At 42.1% G+C, this 19,821-nt stretch overlaps 1 protein-coding gene across 4 annotated transcripts in view; it reads left to right on the forward strand.

Moving 5' to 3' along the window:
* CAMSAP2 (calmodulin regulated spectrin associated protein family member 2) overlaps positions 1-19,821 on the forward strand; it is a 205,368-nt gene that overhangs the window by 166,145 nt on the left and 19,402 nt on the right. For all 4 annotated transcript variants that reach the window (XM_019479352.2, XM_019479353.2, XM_019479354.2 and 1 more), the window contains 4 exons: positions 8,297-8,390; positions 9,657-9,747; positions 18,106-18,188; positions 18,756-18,825. In XM_019479352.2, the coding sequence (XP_019334897.1) occupies positions 8,297-8,390; positions 9,657-9,747; positions 18,106-18,188; positions 18,756-18,825 (338 nt within the window). The remainder of the gene's footprint in view (positions 1-8,296; positions 8,391-9,656; positions 9,748-18,105; positions 18,189-18,755; positions 18,826-19,821) is intronic.

The raw sequence follows: 19,821 nt of genomic DNA on the forward strand, positions 1-19,821 counted from the left end.
TGATATTTTATACCTTAAAATAAATTTAAATAGTCTGATTGTGCCATTAAATATATTTTTCTATGTATGCTTCAGATAATAGTTTGGTTTGCCATTATTAAACTGTATCTGAGAGAGTTGGAACTTGGTGCTTATTTTAATGTGAATTCAGTCAGCATCAAAAGTCATATTTTGTTGTGTAGTTTGGAAAGTAAGACTTCATTTATGGTGTTTTCTGAATGAAGTACTACATGGGTAGACTGTTTTATACTGTACAAAAACTAGGCTGTTTATCAAATATGGCTTACCACCATATTCTGCCTGGGGCTCAAATAGCTATATATGCTTTCATTCCCATTCTATGCCAGATTACTTCTGGTAGTCTCCTCATCATTCACTAAACACTAAGGGGATGTTAGGGTTATTACATGAGACTAGAGCTCTGATGCTTACAACCATGAAGCCAGTTCAAAAGTGAAAAATTAATTGAAGATACTAGTCTTTTCAGATTTGCCTGTGGACTGCTGAGATTCTATCCAAATGCTGTTCTATGTCTTTGAAATGTTTTCTTTAAGATGCTCTCACCTTTACTTAAATGTTTGTAATCATTGTGCAATATGTACACATCCCTGAGACAGAAGTCTTAAACAGAATATAGTATTATCTTCATTGGCTGTTTTTCTTTGACTCCCCTCATCCATGTGACTTAACTAAATCACTCAATCTGACAAAAATAATAAATACATAGGTTGGAAGTTGGATTTCCAGCTCTTCTTCAGATGCAGAATTCACTCTTCTGATGCCATCCCAGACAAATGCCTATTCTCTTCTTCAAAATCAGCTTGTTCTGTCTTAATGTCCTAACAATTAGGAAAATTGTCCCTGCAATTTAATTTTAATTAGCTGTTTTGTAATTGCTTTCATGACTTCCCTTAATCTCATATTCTCCAAAGCGTGTTCCTTCAGTGTTTTGGAGGGTTTTTTGGTTGGTTTTTTTTTTTTTTTTTTTGTGGCTTGCATTTCAGCCCCTTTATCTTTTGTTCATTTGGTCTGGAATCTTTCCACTTCCTTTGTATCCTTCTTAAAATATGGTCCCCAAAACTAGACTCAGGAGTCTAGCTGAGTCTAAACAACTGCCAACTTCATACAGTCCTTCTGTTAATGCAACTCAGATTTGTCTTTGCTTTTTTTGGATGGCATCACATTGCTACTGAGTTTGTAATCAGTCATACCCCCAAATCCTATTACTACCAATCCAATTGCTCCCACTGTGCATTTCTCCCCATTTATTGTCCATAGGCCAGTTCTCCAATTTATACAAATCCCTTTGGTTTTTAATCCTGTCCTCCAAAATGTTTGCAGCCCTTGCCACTGTGTCATCTGCAAGTTTGATCAGTATAATGTATTCATAGATTCATAGATGTTAGGGTCGGAAGGGACCTCAATAGATCATCAAGTCCGACCCCCTGCGTAGGCAGGAAAGAGTGCTGGGTTTAGATGACCCCAGCTAGATGCCTATCTAACCTCCTCTTGAAGACCCCCAGGGTAAGGGAGAGCACCACCTCCCTTGGGAGCCCATTCCAGACTTTGGCCACTCTAACTGTGAAGAAGTTCTTCCTAATGTCCAGTCTAAATCTGCTCTCTGCTAGCTTATGGCCGTTATTTCTTGTAACCCCCAGGGGCGCCTTGGTGAGTAAAGCCTCACCAATTCCCTTCTGTGCCCCCATGATGAACTTATAGGCAGCCACAAGGTCGCCTCTCAACCTTCTCTTGAGGAGGCTGAAGAGGTCCAGGTGCCCCAGTCTCTCCTCATAGGGCTTGGCCTGCAAGCCCTTAACCATACAAGTGGCCCTTCTCTGGACCCTCTCCAGGTTATCCACATCCCTCTTGAAGTGCGGCGCCCAAAATTGCACGCAGTATTCCAACTGCGGTCTGACCAGCGCCCGATAGAGGGGAAGTATCACCTCCTTGGATCTGTTCATCATGCATCTGCTGATGCACGATAAAGTGCCATTAGCTTTTCTGATGGCTTTGTCACACTGCGGACTCACGTTCATCTTGTAGTCCGCTAGGACTCCAAGATCCCTTTCCGCTTCTGTGCCTCCAAGCAGGTCATTTCCTAGGCAGTAGGTATGCTGGACATTTTTCCTCCCTAGGTGCAGCACTTTGCATTTCTCCTTGTTGAATTGCATTCTGTTGTTTTCTGCCCATATGTCCAACCTGTCCAGGTCTGCTTGTAGTTGTTCCCTGCCCTCCGGCATGTCCACTTCTCCCCACAGTTTTGTGTCATCTGCAAACATGGACAGAGTACACTTCACTCCCTTGTCCAAGTTGCTGATGAAGATATTGAAGAGTATCGGTCCAAGGACCAAGCCCTGTGGCACCCAACTGCCCACACCCTTCCAGGTCGATACCGACCCATCCACTACAACTCTCTGGGTACGACCCTCTAGCCAATTTGCCACCCATCGGACTGTGTAGTCATCCAAGTCACAGCCTCTTAACTTGTTCACCAGTATGGGGTGGGATACCGTATCGAAGGCCTTCCTGAAGTCTAAGTAAACGACGTCAACCCCTACTCCTGCATCCAGGTGTTTTGTAACCTGGTCATGAAAAGAGACTAGATTAGTCCAGCATGATCTACCTGCTACAAACCCATGCTGGTTTCCTCTCAGCATAATTTGTCCTGCCGTGCTCACACAAATGTGAGCCTTGATAATTTTTTCAAAGACTGTCTAGGATAGAGGTGAGACTGAGTGGCCTATAGTTGCCTGGGCCCTCCTTCCTCCCCTTCTTGAAAATGGGGACCACATTGGCCCTTTTCCAGTCCTCCGGGACCTAGCCCATGCACCACGAGTGTTCAAATATTCCCGCCAGTGGCTGTGCAGTGACGTCAGCCAGTGCCTTCAGTACCCTCGGATGGAGCTCATCCAGGCCTGCTGACTTAAACGCATCCAGTTCCTCCAAGTGCCTCTGCACCATCTCAGGGTCTACGCTTGGTAGTCTGGCGCCCTGCTGCTGCCTCTCTACAATCCCAGTAAGAGCCGTGTCTTGCCCCTCGCTTAGGAAAACTGAGGCAAAGAACTCATTGAGGAGTTCGGCCTTGTCCCCCCCCGTCCGTCACCAATTGCTTATGCCCATTTAGTAGGGGTCCTATTCCACCCTGGGCCTTCCTTTTACTCCCTATATATCTAAAAAAAAGTTTTTATTATCCTTAACTTGGGATCCTCAGCTCCATGGTATCTTTGGCCTGTCTAACTGCCTCCCTACAAGCGCGAGCAGAGGAGGTATACTCCTCTTTAGTAATCTCTCCCCGTTTCCACTTTTTATATGCCCCCCTTTTAGCCCGTAGACTGCTCTGGATTTCCCTGGTCAGCCAAGGAAGCCTCTTGGCCCCTTTCCCCCTTTTTCCCCACATTGGAATCGTCTCCCTCTGTGCCCAAAGGATCATTTCCTTAAGGCACAGCCACCCTTCCTGGGCTCCCAACTCTGTTTCTGCATGTATGTTATTAACAAAAATATTAAGCCAAAGTGTACCCAGAAGAGTTCCCTGAGAGAAGACCTGTTCCCTGTTAAAAATCTTCTGCTATTCTGATATTCATTCCATTGTTACACTTTTTCAGCTATTCAATCAAACACACATCTATTAGTTGAAGACATGTTCATTCAAATTGGCAAAAGTCTGACACTCTTTACTTTTAATGAACTGTATCCCTTCACCACATTTATATAAATTCTGCTAGTCATCTTATTGCCAGTTGTTTTTTTATTGTTGTTTGCCTTTTGGTCAGGGGCGGGGAGGCGGAGGGGTTGTAGAAACTGAAACAAAGTGCAAACATTAAGCATTGCATGATGCACATTCTCTCCAGTGAGCCAAAGACCCACCATCTTTCTAATCTGTCTTGATTACCTGCCATGTTTGTAGAACCCCATCTTATTCTCTTTAATATCTATGACCAGTTGTAGCTTTGATTTACTCTCTAAAGCTATTTGTAATAGTTGGTGTTTTTAAAGTTGTCTGAAGGAAAAAAAATTACAGTAATTTTATATACAATATTTGTTGGTATAACAGCCAGGGTCTAAAACTCATTGTTTTTGGGGCTTTATGTGCAAAATCTCCTTATGCTTATGGTTAAATGTGAATCATACATAGCTGTATCCTGTGTACTCCCGAGAGCATGGCAGTTTTATACATGGTGCATGGGTAAATTTATACTCATTCCTCAAACTGTAATTAAAAGGAGAACATAGACATTTTATTACAGGCATTTCAAAATTATTATTTTGTCTTAAATTTCTACCTTTTTAACAACTTTAACCTCTTGGAAGACTGGGAACGTACATTTTTTCCCCTAACGTACCCTATTGTGTTACTCTAGAGTTGCTCATGGCTACTGGCCTTAATGCCTTAGTTCTGTTTTTTGTTTTTGTTCTTAAATATTGTATCACTTGTGTAAATATGTTAATACTGTAGCCTGTAGAAAAAAAATACAAGGAAGTTTATAAGACAGGTCAAATTATGGGCCTACTGATTTTGTCAGTATCCTTATAGGCAACCACAAAATTCACGATTTCATGGATTCTGCAAAATCCAGCATTGCCTGTGAAATCCAGGCAATGCCCATGAAATCCATGGGGGAAAAAAATTATGGAAAAGAAAACACTGGCTCCTTAGCCAGCAATCCTTAGTGGGCTGCAGCAGCCCAGCGGGGCAGGAAAGTGGAGACAAGGGGGCTTCCCACTTGAAGGGCTGCAGGCAAGGTGGCTACCATTCCCTCCCCCCTCCCACCCCCAGCCACTGATTGACTGCAAGGGATGCCTGTCATGTGGCCCTGTCCCTCCACCAATTGGCAGTGAGGGGTGGGGCTCCTTGACAGCCTTTGCAGCCAATCAGTAGTGAGGGTTGGGCCCACATAAAAGGTAGCCCCTGAAGCCAATCAAAGGTGAGGGTTGGGGTCACCTTTAGCTGTGGCCCTGTAGCCAATCAGAGACATGGGAGGCCTGCCACACTTCACCCATGAAATGGCTGCCCAGGCCCACATTCTGCTCATGAAATCGGGGACAGCCCCCACAAATTAGGTAGGTCTCTACCTTTAAGCTACATGAAAATTCTGATAGAATTGTGATCTCATCCCAAACAGCGTATAGTGGGAATACAAATGCCAGTTCAGCTCCCCCTCCACCACAGTGCTGGAATTCCCAGTGATGAAATCAGCCCTTTCTTTCCTCCCATCCTGATCCAGTGACCTCCCGAACAGCACCTTTTATATTAAATGTCCTCAAGAGTCAAGTCCCGATTTAGATTCTGCCCCAACACAATCCATATTGCTCCCTTTTCTTTTTCTGGTATTGAGGACTTCTGAGAATAAGAACTGCTGTTTCCTTCCACATGTTCTGTGGAGGTCCAGGCATGGTCACTCTTCTTCCTAACCTGCACAAGCATCGAGATGCATCCATGTGGACACACTTAACAAGGGGTTCAGAATTAAGAAATGGCCCTAGCTTTTAGTGCCCCTCAGCTAGTGGTACAAATGCATTTCATGGACATCTTTCTCTTACGGCACTGCTTGTACTAGAGAAAAATGAGAACTCTGCCTTTTACTAAGTAGTATTTTATGTACTTAATTAAAACTGTATACTGAAAAACAGCGCTCCCTTTCTTGGGTCATTAGAAGCTTATTAGAGGCACTGCTCCTTGGCTCATTGATTAAACTTTCTTGAAGGTGTTAACTTAAAACAATCTGCCTTTTCGTTGGGAGATTTAGTTTATTCCGAGTCAGTTTAATTCTCAAAGATTAAAAAATTTAACAGATGGGTATCAAATTACAGGTTTTATTGCATATAAAAGGGGTTTGCAAAACCGAATATTAATAAAAATGTTTTGACTTTTTTAAAAAAGCAAATAAAATGCTTGATTTTGTATTTTAACAATAATTTATTAATTGAAGCTGTATGCTAGTTTACAACTACCAAACCTTGCTTTTATTGTCCAAAATGAATGAAATGTACATCTCAAATACCACTAGCGGTTAAAAACAAATCTGATATTTCAAATAATTTCAGATTTTAACCTAAACTTGTAATTTAGTGATGAGAATACTAGACAAGGGATTTTCTTTTCTCTTTAACTAGATACTTTCTTTTTAAAAAATTGCAGATCATTATAATTTTGGCAACCTTATTGTTGCCAAAATTACACAGAAGTGCCTTTAAACAGAGCCTGATTTATAGAATTTTTTTCTAATTATGATTTATTATTGTAATGTGGAAACAGATGTTTTTATAGTTTGTGCTTTCAGTCTTTATAATGTATGCATGCCTCCTTGCGTCTTCGTTATACATTTATACAAACTATATTATAAGAAGTTTTATTATGGCTGCAAAGTAAAAAACTAAAAAGCAAATGTTTGCCAGAGCTCAAGCTGCTGGTGAAATCTTAGTTTGGGCTCCTTTTGTGTATGCACAGAGATACAAATTTGAATTACACTGTTACAGGATGTCTTTTCCTCAGAATTGCTTCCTCACTCAGCAGACAGAATAGAAACTGCTTGGTCAATGAGCAGCAGGTTTTTTGATATTCTTATTAGAGTGAGCTTATTTATTCATGTTGTTTAAATGCTGCTTTTGTACAATATTGTTCTTTTTTCATGGACTTTTATTATTATAGTTAAGGTACCTCAGTGTTTCCTAGCCAGTAATTAATCTTCAGAATATGAGATGACAAGATGATATTGTTAGCCTATATTAGAAATAGAGAACCAAGGCACAGAGGGAGTCGGTTCAAAAGTATTCACCACTGTCAGTTGCTTAGTTGCAACACATAGGACATGGTTTTAACAGAGCATTTAGCATTATATAGCAGTATACGTTCACAGCAAAGCTCCCCTTGACTTTAGCTGCAGATACGAATGCTCATCTCTTTTGCAGAATAGTCTGTCGTGGTCTCAAGGTGAGAACCCAGATGATGAGGAATGCCCACTTAGGGGATGGACAGGAATTCATTTGAAACATTAGGGCTAGGGACAGACATTACACAAACCAGTTTAAGTGATCAGAAGCTGGTTTAAACCTGTAACAGAACAGATGTTCAGTGTATATAAACCAGTTTGAAAATGGCTGAAACCAGTTTGAGACAAACATGGTTGAATGTAATATCAGAGTTAACTGATTTGGGTCAAACCAGTTTATGCAATGTCTGTCCCAGACCCCTTGCTTGTTTAAGATAAACCAGACTCCCCCACCATCCTGGCATGCTCTCTGGGCTAAGCAGGGCTCTCTGCTCCACAGTAGAGCTAGCGCCTCCCCTCTGCTTCCTGGCTGCAGCTCCATCAGAGACTGCAGACACAGCAGAGTCTGCCTGGCTTCCCCCTGCCCCCACCCCTATGCTGCTTAAGTAGGAATCCCCCCTCCCTCCCATCTCCCACAGCATAGGCCCCAGCCCCATGGACCCTAAGCATGTGGTATGCTAGCTAATGCTGAGAGGTGTCTATGTGTGCATGTCTCCAATTTCACTGAGACAGGCAGACAGAACAGTGACTGCTTAGGGCTTTTTGGAGCTAATCAACAGGTCAGCTGATAAGCTGTTTAAGAAGGGTTTGAACTAATGGAGAAAGGCTGTTGTTTTGCTGATGAGGTGGTAAACACTGTTACTAGCCCCCTGCTGGCTTGCTCAGTTAGTTGCAAACAATATAAAGAAGCAGGGAGAGAGAGATTAAAAAGCTCTGTATCATCAACAAATGCATGCACTGCACACCCAAGTTGCCTCAGAGTGCTAGCAGGGGGCTGGGGTTTGGAAATATTCCTGCCCCTTGAACAGCCAGCGGAGAAAAGCCTGGGATGGCGCAGGCAGTCCTCCCCAATCAGAGATCCTGTCCATGCCTGGCCACACACCCCTCAGCTCAGCACTCTGGAATGGAAGGGAGGGCTGCTCTAGCACTCCGGGCTTCTAGCCTGAGCCAAAGCAGGCATGTGCCTGAATGTCTTCAGTCCAGAGAGAATGTCTGTCCAGTTACAAACTGGTTCAGCCTAGCCAGTTTAGACTAACCTGCAAAGATTGACTCAATTCAGGCTCAGGCTTCTTGAATATCTGTCCCTAGCCTAAGAATCTGGGAAATTTGCAGTGCCACAAACACATGGCATGATCTACATGTACAGCCATTCAAGTACTTCAGAGTTCTGTAAAGCATGGCAAGACCATGTAATGTAATGAAAACTGAGGGAAATGCATGACCTTTCTGAATGTTATGCAGCTAGTTCATTTTTTAGTTAGAATTAAGATGGTCAGGGTTTTTCATTCAGTGTCTTTAATTCCTTGTAGAGTAATTACTTGGTGTTTATGGCAGAGCTATTCTGGTGGTTTGAAGTGGTGAAGCCATCATTTGTACAGCCCCGTGTTGTTGTACATCCCCAAGGTAACTATTTTAATCATTTTTTGTATTATGCTAATTATGCTGTGGAAACCCCATCATGTTCCTGTTGCCAGAATGTTCACAGATTTAATCTGCCAGTGAATTCTCATGGCTTGAAAAGAGACTGTGGAAAAATGACATATTCTCTGTGTGAATTATGAGCATATTTATTTGTAATTAACAAAAATTTCATCAGGCATCTGACTAAACCTCTTGTGTGTATACCATGATTTAGAGGATCATTGGTTGCCTACTACTGCAAAGCTCAGCTTGGGCAGGATTCCTCCTTTTCCTTCTCCTCCTACTCCTTTTCTTCTTCTTCCGCCTTATATATTATAAACAGACTTTTTTCTTAAATAAAGACTTATCTGAAACAGGTAAATTTATGCTGAGATCATTACCTGTAATTTTCCCAATTTGGACAAACCCTAACTTCCAATTATATTTACACCTGCATAAATCCTGTAGACATAACTGCAGACAGAATGTGACCCAAGGAACTTTAATTAGTGGGTGTGATACATAAGGAAAAGATCTTGAGGGGAGTGAACAAATTTAAACAAGTAACTACAGGCCAGGATAAAACTCTGCGCCTGCAGAGTGAGCAATCATCTCAAACAACTTTTTTAATTTGTCAAATCTGTCTTGGCAGATCTGTTAGGGACTGCAGAAGAAAGTTAAGAAGCATGTGCCACTTGCATGTATCACATGGTCTTGGCACTGGGACCTGTGATTTACACTGTGGTGGTGTTAAAATTTTACTCAGTTTTGTTTCATGTATGTATTGTATAGTATGCATAATATATGAAAAATAATTTAAATATTGCTTCCTAATTTAAAAATGAGGCCCAAATACAGTTTCCTAATAAGCAGTTTGTCAACGTTTTTCAATTTAAAAAGGCCTTTGTCCAAAATGTATCTATTTAGAAAATGAGGAACTTTTGCAAAATTCCTTAAAACTTTTTGAGATAACAGAAATGTAGTATTTGTTTCCATTGTTTGGCTTTCCTCTCCTCTTCCCCTCCTCCCCCCCAAATCCCAGCTCCCCATCCTGCTTTCTCCCTTTTTCAGTGGCTACACAGAAAAAGTAGATGGAAGAGTGAATAGTGGAAAAGAAACATTTTATAACACTTTTTTAACAAATTAAACTTTATCCTTCTGAATCATGTGAAATGAAAGTTAAACGGGGGCATTTCATCCAGCTCTTCTAATAAGGGTTTGAACTGAATGCTGAACTTAAGTAATTTGGAGTCTTGCCTTTCATTACAGCTGAATCAGTGAAAGATGCATCCACTTCTAGATTTAATGCCAACAGAAGAAACTACATGGGTGGCTCATGTGATTCTGACTTTATAGCCAGGTAATGTCAGAGCTTTTTAAATTGTGTTTTGTTTCTCTCACTTTTGCTTAAATTGAGCACAGTTGTTCATGTGATTTCTGAAGGCCTTTCTAGAAGTGTCCAGAAGCTATATTATCAAACACAAAGTCAATTTGTTATACATGGTTCCTTCAACATAATGTAAAAGACAGTTAACAGTTCTGAATATCAGTCCCTCTAAATCCTTCTCAAATTGTGTCAGAATAAAGAATGAAAACTGAAGATACTGAGAAATGTTAGATTCTGAGAAATAATGTAGTTCTCAGGAAAGGGCAAATCCAATTGCTCTAGCAACGGACCAGAACCACTGTTGTTTGCTACATGGAGACCTGTTCCCTGCAACACTGCCAGTGCACCTTTGTCTATAACAGTGCACCACCTGGCCTCCAGTTTCTCTTCTGATCTTGCACAGTCCTGAGGTCACTCAGCTCCCATTTGTTAAAGGAACTGGATCTTCTTGGCAATTTCCAGATTTAGGCCCATTAGCAGAGCTGACAGACTATCAAATGAGTAGATTGGGAACTAGGATGGAAGCACTAAACTTTCATTCACTTGTGAATTACATACTGTAGATAAGTGGAAATGAAAGATATAAGGCTTTACAGAGCAGGTTCCAGCAACAAGATTAATATAGAGAAGGGGAGTATACCAACTCACAAAGCAATGAGATGAATGCCTTAAAAGTAAAGCTTTTTGAAATGCTAAAGATTGTTGCTGGAGGGAGAAATGTCAGCGACAGGGAATGGGACTTGTTCCAGGGATGGAGCACCAAGGTATGTTCCAGGGATGGAGCACTATGCTGATGGATGTCTTGAAAATATAACAATATGGCAATATACTTCATGGCTTTTGTTGGTAATCTGTATGAATGTTGCTAGTTTCTGGATAATTCAGTATAGCTCAGTGATTCTCAACCTGGGTACCAAGGTACCTTGGGGTGCCATGAAGTGTGAGGAGATAAACAGATAAGCTAAGTAGATAAATGCAGGCTCAGGCTTGTCCCTGAATGATTCCTAACCCTGACTTCCAAGACCCTTTGTAAGGAGGTAAGCAGCATAATATATTTATTAATTTTTGAAGTGGGATGCCATTTAATTCACACAAGATATGGAGGTGCCTTGAATCCAGTGTTTGGTGCCTTGAGTCCAAAAAAGGTTGAGAATCATTGCGTTACCTTTATCGAAAACTGGGAGGTTTGACTGAGGTATGGTGGTGCTCCAGCCAGTACTTAATCTCAGAGGTTTTTGGCTAGAGCAGTTGTTCTCAACCTTTTCAGACTCAATGTACCTCTCTAACTTGTCAGAATTTAGCAGAACTCCATTTAAAAAACTAATAGTACAAATATAATGTGAATAATATATTTTTAATATATTAGTGAATATTGTTATGTTTTACTAGCGCATATTCACCCCCTCAGGCAGACAGCAGGGTGCACTCTCTTGACTCTGACCAGCTTCATGCATGTTTGCTCTGTGTGTGGCACATGGACTCCACACATGTGGCTCTAGATCACCCCTGGGGATCAGGGACAAGTGGACCAATCTCTTCCTTTTGACCTTTCTTTTGATGGAAGCAGAGAAGGATTTCAGTTTATGGCATCCAGACATTCTATTTAATGCCTTTCACATTTCATTTAGGGCAACAGATTTATTGATTATGACTTTTGGACACAGGGGAAAGTTAGATAATTAGGTATCTGGTATACTCTCTTTATTTAGCTTACCCAGATAACTCTATTCAGTATTTTTGTTGACTTACAGAAATCCCTGCATGTTTCAAGCAGGATAAGATTTCTTTAAAACCATTAGGTACTACTAGTTTGATTCTCATCTTACATGCACTGCTGTAAATCAGGATTAATTCTATCAAAAGCAATGGATTATATTAATGTAAAGCCAGGATGTGGGTGAAGAGAACCTGAATCCTCACCTTCGATTTCTTTTGAAAGTCCATAAGCTATTAGCAAATACCATCACTGTACTTAAAAAGCGTGGAGTTTCATTATGAGGTGAAAACTGAAACAATACTAGCATAGAAGGCAGTATATAACATGTTCTTTTCAAGGACACGATTGAAGCCCTTCCTGATTTATCTCAGCTCTGGCAGAATCTTTTATGACACAAAAATCCTTGTTAAACCAAATAGAATGTACTCATTTGGAAGAGAAGAGATTCTGTATGCACACATGATTTTGGCTTCTAGACTGAGGAGTATTGACAGAGAGACGGAACAAAATTCCATTAATAGAAAGCTCCTAAAGGAGCTAAAGCTCCAGATCTTAGTGGGCTTTAATTTATCACTACTGTTAGGACTGCCAGTATAGCTATTGCCTGTGAGCTGCCACAACTGTGCGTTTTGTCATTTGTGTGAAGTTTATAATAGGATCTCTGTTTCATGGAACAAGTTCAGAACAGAAGAACAAATCTTTGTAAGCCTCTAGTATAAAGAGGGATAGTGTATTGTCTAGGTTCATTATGGCAACAATTGTTAGTGTCTTTTTAGGAACAAGTTATCATTTTATGTTGGAATAGTATGAGAGCAGTAAATGGTAAAGTAATTGTAAGATCTATTTTTTATCCTGGAGAGATACTGTTCTTCATCACAAGTAAATAGATTCATAGATTGTAAGGCCGGAAGGGACCTTGGAAGATCATCGGGTCCAGCCCCCTGCACTAAGCAGGAAAGATAACTGGGGGTCAGGTGACCCCAGCAAGGTGACCGTCTGGTCTCCTCTTGAAGATTTCCAGGGTAGGTGATTACACCACCTCAGGAGGGAGTTTATTTCATAGTCTGGACATCCTGACTATGAAGAAGTTTTTCCTAATGTTGAACCTGAATTGGTCTTCCAGGAGTTTGTGGCCATTACTCCTAGTTTTCCCCTTGGGTGCCCTGGTGAACAGTTGCTAACCAAGCCCTTGATGTACTCCCCTAGTGTAGCAGCAAGCTGCTACCAGGTCCCCTCTCTGCCTTCTTTTCTTCAGGCTGAAGAGTCCCAGATCCCTCAGCCTTTTCTTCATATGGTTTGCCTTGTAAGACTCTGATCATACAGATGGCTCTTTGGACTCTCTCAAGCTGGCAAAGGGTAGATTCAGGCTAGATATCAGGAGGCGCTACTTCATGGTCAGGGCAGCTAGGATCTGGAACCAACTTTCAAGAGAAGTGATGCTGGCTCCTACCCTGGGGGTCTTTAAGAGGAGGGTAGATTAACTCCTTGCTGGTGTCGTTTGACCCCAGTTCTCTTTCCTGCCATGGCAGGGGGTCGGACTTGATGATCTGCTCAGGTCCCTTCCGACCCTACAAACTATGAAACTAAGCTTGTCCATGTCCTTATTAAAGTGTGGTGCCAAGAACTGGATGCAGTACTTCAGCTGCGGTCTCACCAGTGCTGAGTAGAGCCGAAGAATTACCTCCTTAGTTTTGCTGGAGATGCATTGATTGATTCATGCCAGTGTATTATTTGCCCTACTGGCTACAGCGTCACACTGCTGGCTCATATTCATACTGTTGTTTATTATTACCCCCAGGTCCCTTTCATTCGTGGTGCTAAATGAAAAGAGAATATAGGTTTATAATGTTAGAAAGTTAACACCTAGTGCCCAAATCACAGGCTTTTCTTAAGAGAACAAGGAGATCAGGATTTAAGTGAGTGTATTTGCTTTGAGTTGGCTAGGAAGTTTCGCAGATTATCCCAGTGAAATTCCGTATGGATGATTTCTTTGTAGAGTAACGTATAGGCAATTGGAGTTTGAAATAGGCATTTCAACTGATTTCTATGGTAGTGGTACACCCTGCTGCCTTAGTGAGCTTCGGCCTAGAATTAATGTTAAATGGGATCTTCAGCAATAACAGAAGAGGGATGTTTATGCAATTTGCGTATGCGCACATGAAAAATGCTTATTTGTAAAAGCATCCATGTTTTCCCTCATTTCGTAGTAGTGTGTTCCTCATGCAGGTTTTTTTAGCAATGACCTTGTTAGTCTATGCAATGGATTATGCAAAAACAAATGAGCAGTGATTTGCTGTTCTCTGAAACAGATTTTGCCAGGGGTGCTTAACTGTCTTTTGCTAAACATGACTTCTTTTAATTAAACAAAAAGATTGTATTTTTGCAGTCATTACAATAAAAAAGGAATTTTTAAGAATCCATCTAGATGTTTGTAATAAGATCAGTCATGTAGCATATAGGTATAACAGGCAGTCCCTAACCCCTGTTATTTTGAGTGAGAGGTAAAGGCAGCATTATGTGGTTGCAAGACTGCTAGCAGCTAAAATGGTACCAGCTACAAAGAGACAAGCAGCAGAAAGGAGTTAAGAGTCATAGCTTGAAGACCGTAACAAGCTACCAACCACTTACCTGGAGAAGACATGAATATGATAAGGTGCTGAACTGCAGGTATCTATTTAAGTGGTGGCTGTGGCAGGGCTTTTGGGCTAATGAAACCCCCTGGACCCACTTAAGAAAGCTGGAGTCATGTGACCAGAATGGTTGAAACCTGGTGCTCTATAAGCCTAGCTCTTGAGCCAGAGCAGGCTTTTGAGCTTAGGACACGGGAGAGAGAAGAGCTCCCTGAAGTTTGCAGCAGAACATGGCCACTGGCAGCAGTAGCACAGGGACATGGCCGAACGTCCAGGATGCACAGGTAGCGGCAACTCCTGGTTCCTGCCATGATAGTGATCGTGTTTGCAGCCACATGGCTGCTGGAACCAGCTGTTTTTTTTTCACCTCGCACCCCCAAGTCAGCACCTGGGGCAGTCCTCCTGTTCGTCCTGCCCTCATTACACCACTGCCTGGCAGCCTTGGAGAAAGAGTCCCTGGGAGTGCTGAGTGATCCCCTAAGTGTGCTTGGAGGGGACCAAAGCTATGGGGGGTTGGTGCCAGCCAGCAGCAAGCAAGAAACCTATAAGGTAGGAAGCCAGCTGGAAGTGAAAGGAAGAGCCTTAGGGAAAGGCAAACCTAGGCTTATTGCTGGGTTACATGTATAGGGAAGAGCCCTGGAAAGGGCAACCCCAAGCTATAGGTGAAAATGGGGGATTGTCTAGGGAAGGGCAACCCCCAGGTTAGATGAACATTGAGATGACAGCCATGAGGCATGGGGTGACTAGTAAGGGGTGAATGGAGGCCACATGGGGCACCCTGGTGAAGGTACTCTGGAACATTTCCTTCTACCAAGAAAGGTTGCCCCATGAACCACTCCAAGCATCTAGCAGAGGATGCTGTGTTACACAGAACTGAGGATGGCCAGTAGGAGGCAATTTGAGCCCAGGGGCTGCAATGGAGACAGTTGAGGTTGGATCAGGGGCCTGTGAAACTCGGGAAGGGCTGTGACTAGATGTGGCTCATGGTACTATGTTAAAGGGAATAGGCAGGCAAATTTATTTGGGTAGATGTTGATATCTTTTATCAGACTAACTGAGTAGTTGGAAAAAAGTTTTTTGCAAACTTTCGGGGACAAGCACCCTTCTTCAGGCATTGGGAGACTCTGCTGCTGTTCTGAGATCTCCAAGGTAGGAAAGAAGCCAATGTTGAAGGGGAAGCAGTTGAAGGGGAAACAGGCCTTGGAGAAACTGTGCAGGGCAGGGGCAGAGAAGCACTGAGGACTATGCTGAGGGGAAGAAGAGCCCTAAGGACTGTGCCAAGAGGGAAAGCACATAAAGGGGCTTCTCTGACTTCTAAAGGCACCCCCACTCTCTCCAATCCATCATGACATTTAACATTGGCTGGCAGGAAATAAGATGTGCTACAGAGGCCAGAGAGCATAGCAAGCTAATCTGACTGCCAAGGGGCAGCCAACTCCAGGGTCAGAGCCCCAAACCTGCTAAAGTAGTTAGCTGAAATAAAGTAGTATATAAATAACATCTGATGAATTGGAGCATGATAATGTAAGTGTGTTTCTGAAATACACAACCAACACATAGTAAGAACCTCAAAAAGAGAGATTGGATATTTATCACTGAGGCAAAAATGTGAAGACCAAGTTGTGACAGGCAAAGTTCTTTGGGTGAATCCGATATCTTTTATTAGATTAACTTAAATAGTTGGAAAATAACATAAGATATCAGATTCACCCAAAGAACCTTGTCTGCCTATGTCCTTAGACCAAAACAGCTACAACCTATACCCCAAGATCATGTTGTAGAGTTCTAAATATCAAAGGATTTATTCTAATAGTGATTGAGGGGAAAAAAAGCATTTTTCTTGCTAGCAGCATAAATATGGGAAGCACAGTAGGAAGAGGCAACAACCTGTAACTGCTCTGTTAACCCCCTGTTAAGCAGGTTACCTAAACTGCTGGCTTCTGCAGGCAGGCTTTTGCTCCCTGAGAAGCTCCTCCACCAGTCCTTTTAACGTATTACAGTCTTTAGGCAACAAATAAACCAAAAAATAAACAAAACAAAATGAAAACTCTTCTGCCCTGTTCTGAGTGATTGAGGAGGAGCCCTTTGGCTCTGGCTCCCATCACGGCAGCCTGGCCCCGTTCTTATAGCAAGCAGTTTCATTCACAGTTTGCTTCTTCCCCTTCTGTTTACTCTTCTGGAAGATTTTTAAGCTCTGAGCAGGACAGTCCCTGGCTATCCAAGGGTATTTTTACACATGTAAGCACTTCAGCACCAGGCACTTTGAAAGGCGCCTGGTTGTATACGCAGCAAAATGCGTGTCAGCACTGAGAAAGTGGCGGCGGTGCACTTTTGAACTAAAACACCTCGGGGGGGTGCTTTAGTTAAAAAAAACGTACCACTGCCATTCTCTCTGCACTGACACGCATTTCACCACTTATACAATTGCATGTGGCACAGTGCAGTGCACGTCAGCTCACATGCAGAGCAGACTCGATTAATCAAGTCTGCTCCAAAGCAGATCCCCAACACATCGCAGGACAGAAAGGTAGGTATATAAATGCCCCAGATGCCCTGCAGCTAGCCTCTCAACATGGTTGAGTGTTCCCTCTTAAAGGAAAAGACCACCCTGTTACATCCCCTAGCTGCTGGCTGGTGGTGAACAGTTCCTTCCTCAGCAGCAAGGGCTGTCCCAGGATCAGCCTAAGGGATACTGCTGCTACTGCAGTTGTCCACGACCAGCCAGGGGATTAATGGAGCAACCACAGGGTGTTGTTCCTTCCTGCTGCAGTTACATCTCTCTCTCTCTCTCTCTTTCTCTCTTTCTCTCTCTCTCTCTCTCTAGATAGAGATATAGATATATCGATAGAGATATAGATATCGATAGAGATAGATAGATATATAAATAAAATTATAGAAAGTTAGGGTTTGAAGGGACCTCAGGAGGTCATCTAGTCCAACCTCCTTGCACAAAGCAGGGCCAGCCCCAGCTAGATCATCCCACCCAAACATATGCTGCTGGCAAGCAAGAAAATACAGTGCAACTGTGCCCTGGAACACCCACAAGCCCAGCCCTAGGTGCCCTAGAAAGCAGACTGCATGCAGCCAGCTCCATCCCCAGCAGGCAGACTGCACCTGCAGCCCCAAGTGAGGCAGTGTACACTGAGGTAGGCACTCCTGTCTTTCACTTGAGCCATGCACCCCAATTTCCAGCGGTTTATTTTTTGCAGGGGAAAAGTATGCTGTGCAAGAAAACATGCTTTGGGAGTTTGGCTCTTTAAAAGTATGGTAAATCCTTCTAATAATGTGTTTGTCATTCAGATGCTAAAGCAGCACAGGGATTATTTAACTTGTTGAATTAATGAAGCCTTTCTAGATTAAAATACCTAGTTTAGTAATGTCTTTTTCTTTGAATCAAACAAATGAGCATCTGTTGTATACTTAGCAGAAATAAAGCAAACCTTTGTAACTAATGGTTCTGTAGTAAAAACATTAGTTATAGTTGCAAAGACATTAGCATAGATCACATTTTTGCCACCTCATGCATATAAATATTTGGACAGTTACGAGCAATTACAAAAAGAGGTGTATGATGATACTGTTCTTGTAACCTGTCCTATAGGTACTATCAGCTGTGGACAGCAAGACACGGCCTTTGTTTGTTTTTTTTATTATGTATTTACAATCTATCAAACCCATAGAAGTGACATTTGTAAGAAAATATTAACATGAAATAAGTCAAAAGACAAATGTTCTACCAATAAGACATTTTCTGTTGCCATTTTATGAAAGCTGCAGAATAACTTCCTATTTAACTTCATTTCTTTTCTAAGGTGGCAATTCAGATGCTTGTATTATTTCAGTTAATAGATTTATGTTTTTACAACAAAATTCTTCTCCCTTATACAGAAAATTATTTTTTTGTGCTGTCCCAGAATACAAATGCAGCTGCATTTTTGCAGTGTCTTAGAGGTATTACATAATTTAATATGCTTTTCCTTGCAGTGTGGAGGGTCAAACTTTTACACCGTCTCATCAACTTATGCCTTCTAGACATACACACCAACAGCCTTATTCATCTGCTCCAGGTAACAGCTTTGCACCCAGGCTTGTTCAGTTGATTGTTTTATGAACTAAATTACATTCATCATATTAATATTCTTGTAAATGTTCTTCATGAGGAATTCTTGGCTTCATTGGGAGAGTCACAGATGGAAGCTTAAGATTGGGCCTATAATTTTTTTTAAATAGGTGTACCTTGGTAAGTGCTTTTTGCAAAAAAAAAAATTGCCTCTATCCATTTAATGGAGCTTGGTTTCTGTTTTGACTATGTGGAACATGGCTTGTACCCATTATTGTATAGCATAATGAACATTTTTATGGAGCAATAAAATTACCTTTATTTTCTAAGGGATGGGTATAGTGTGCACAGTGGAATTCATTAACATGATTGATATCCTGTTGTTCACATTAAAGTAAAAAGCAATTTAAACAAAACAAAACAGAAAACAAAATCAAAGCTTGATCACTTGCTACTGTATGACTAATTAAAGTAACTGATTTGTTATACTAATTTGAGCTCACTTAAAAATGTTTTTCCAAGTATTTCCATAAGTATTAACTTGGATACATTGCTTTATTTTAATTTCAATTAGGAGTTATTAGAAGGTCCACATCTATGTCATATATGGATGGGTATGTAGGAACTTGGCCCAAAGAGAAAAGGTGAGTAATCATTATATAGGAGGTGTTTTAAGAAATAATGATCTATAGCTGTCATCATTTGGACTTTCAGTAGGCCTTTGAGAAAGTTCACCCAAGAGACTTGGAGAATCAAGTACTCAGAAAAAAGAAAAGCAATATTGTGTATTAGAAACTTGCTAACAGAAAATTGAACAGGAATAAATGTGAGTTTTCAACATTTGCAAGAGATGGGGACAGCTCCAACATTTTGTAATGGATGCGTGGTGTTAAATATACTTTATCTTACCTGATTCTAAGATGACTTTCAACTTAAGATGAACTCCCCACAATAATTACATTCTGTATGTGGGAAATTTTATATATTTGTTAAAATCTTTCATATATAGAATCTAATTATTGGAGCGTCATCTTAAATGCATCTCCCTCCCTCCCCCACTGCAGCAGAGAAAGTAGTGCCAGGGAGGTGAGGGAGGGGAGGCAGTAGGCAAGCAGGTGGCTGGCGGGGTGGCAGTGGGGAAATAAAGCAGCATGACCTCTGCCTTTTGCCTTCCCCACACCTTACCCCCTGCTGCCTGTTCCACTTGTATCCCATGGTGCCTACCCAACCCATCAGTTCATGCACACCCAGCACCTGCCCCTACTGTTTTTGCCCCTCACTCCTCCATGCCTACTCCCCTGCCTGGTCCCCAGCTGCTGTCTTCTCTCTCCTGCTGTCTGTGCACCCCACAGCCTCTGCCTCTTTGCCCCACTCCCCGACCACTTACCCTCCAGCTCCCCTCCAAGCCAGGGCATAGAGTTGCTCCAGCCGCAGCCTGGTTATGCAGGTGTTGCAGCAGCAGCTCCAGTCAGAGTCCATGCTGGAGCTGCTGCCACTGCTACTGTACTGGGCTGGAGCAACCATGTGCTCTGTGTCCCTGGCTGGAGTGGGACTGGAACCAGGGGGCTAGCCAGTCGGAAGGAGGAAAGGAGGTAGGGGGGAGGCTGCAGCTCTCGCCCCAACCCCAGGTCAGGGCTGCA

The sequence above is a fragment of the Alligator mississippiensis genome, chromosome 5 (assembly GCF_030867095.1).
Source record: "Alligator mississippiensis isolate rAllMis1 chromosome 5, rAllMis1, whole genome shotgun sequence".
In the NCBI taxonomy this organism is placed as follows: Eukaryota; Metazoa; Chordata; order Crocodylia; family Alligatoridae; genus Alligator; species Alligator mississippiensis.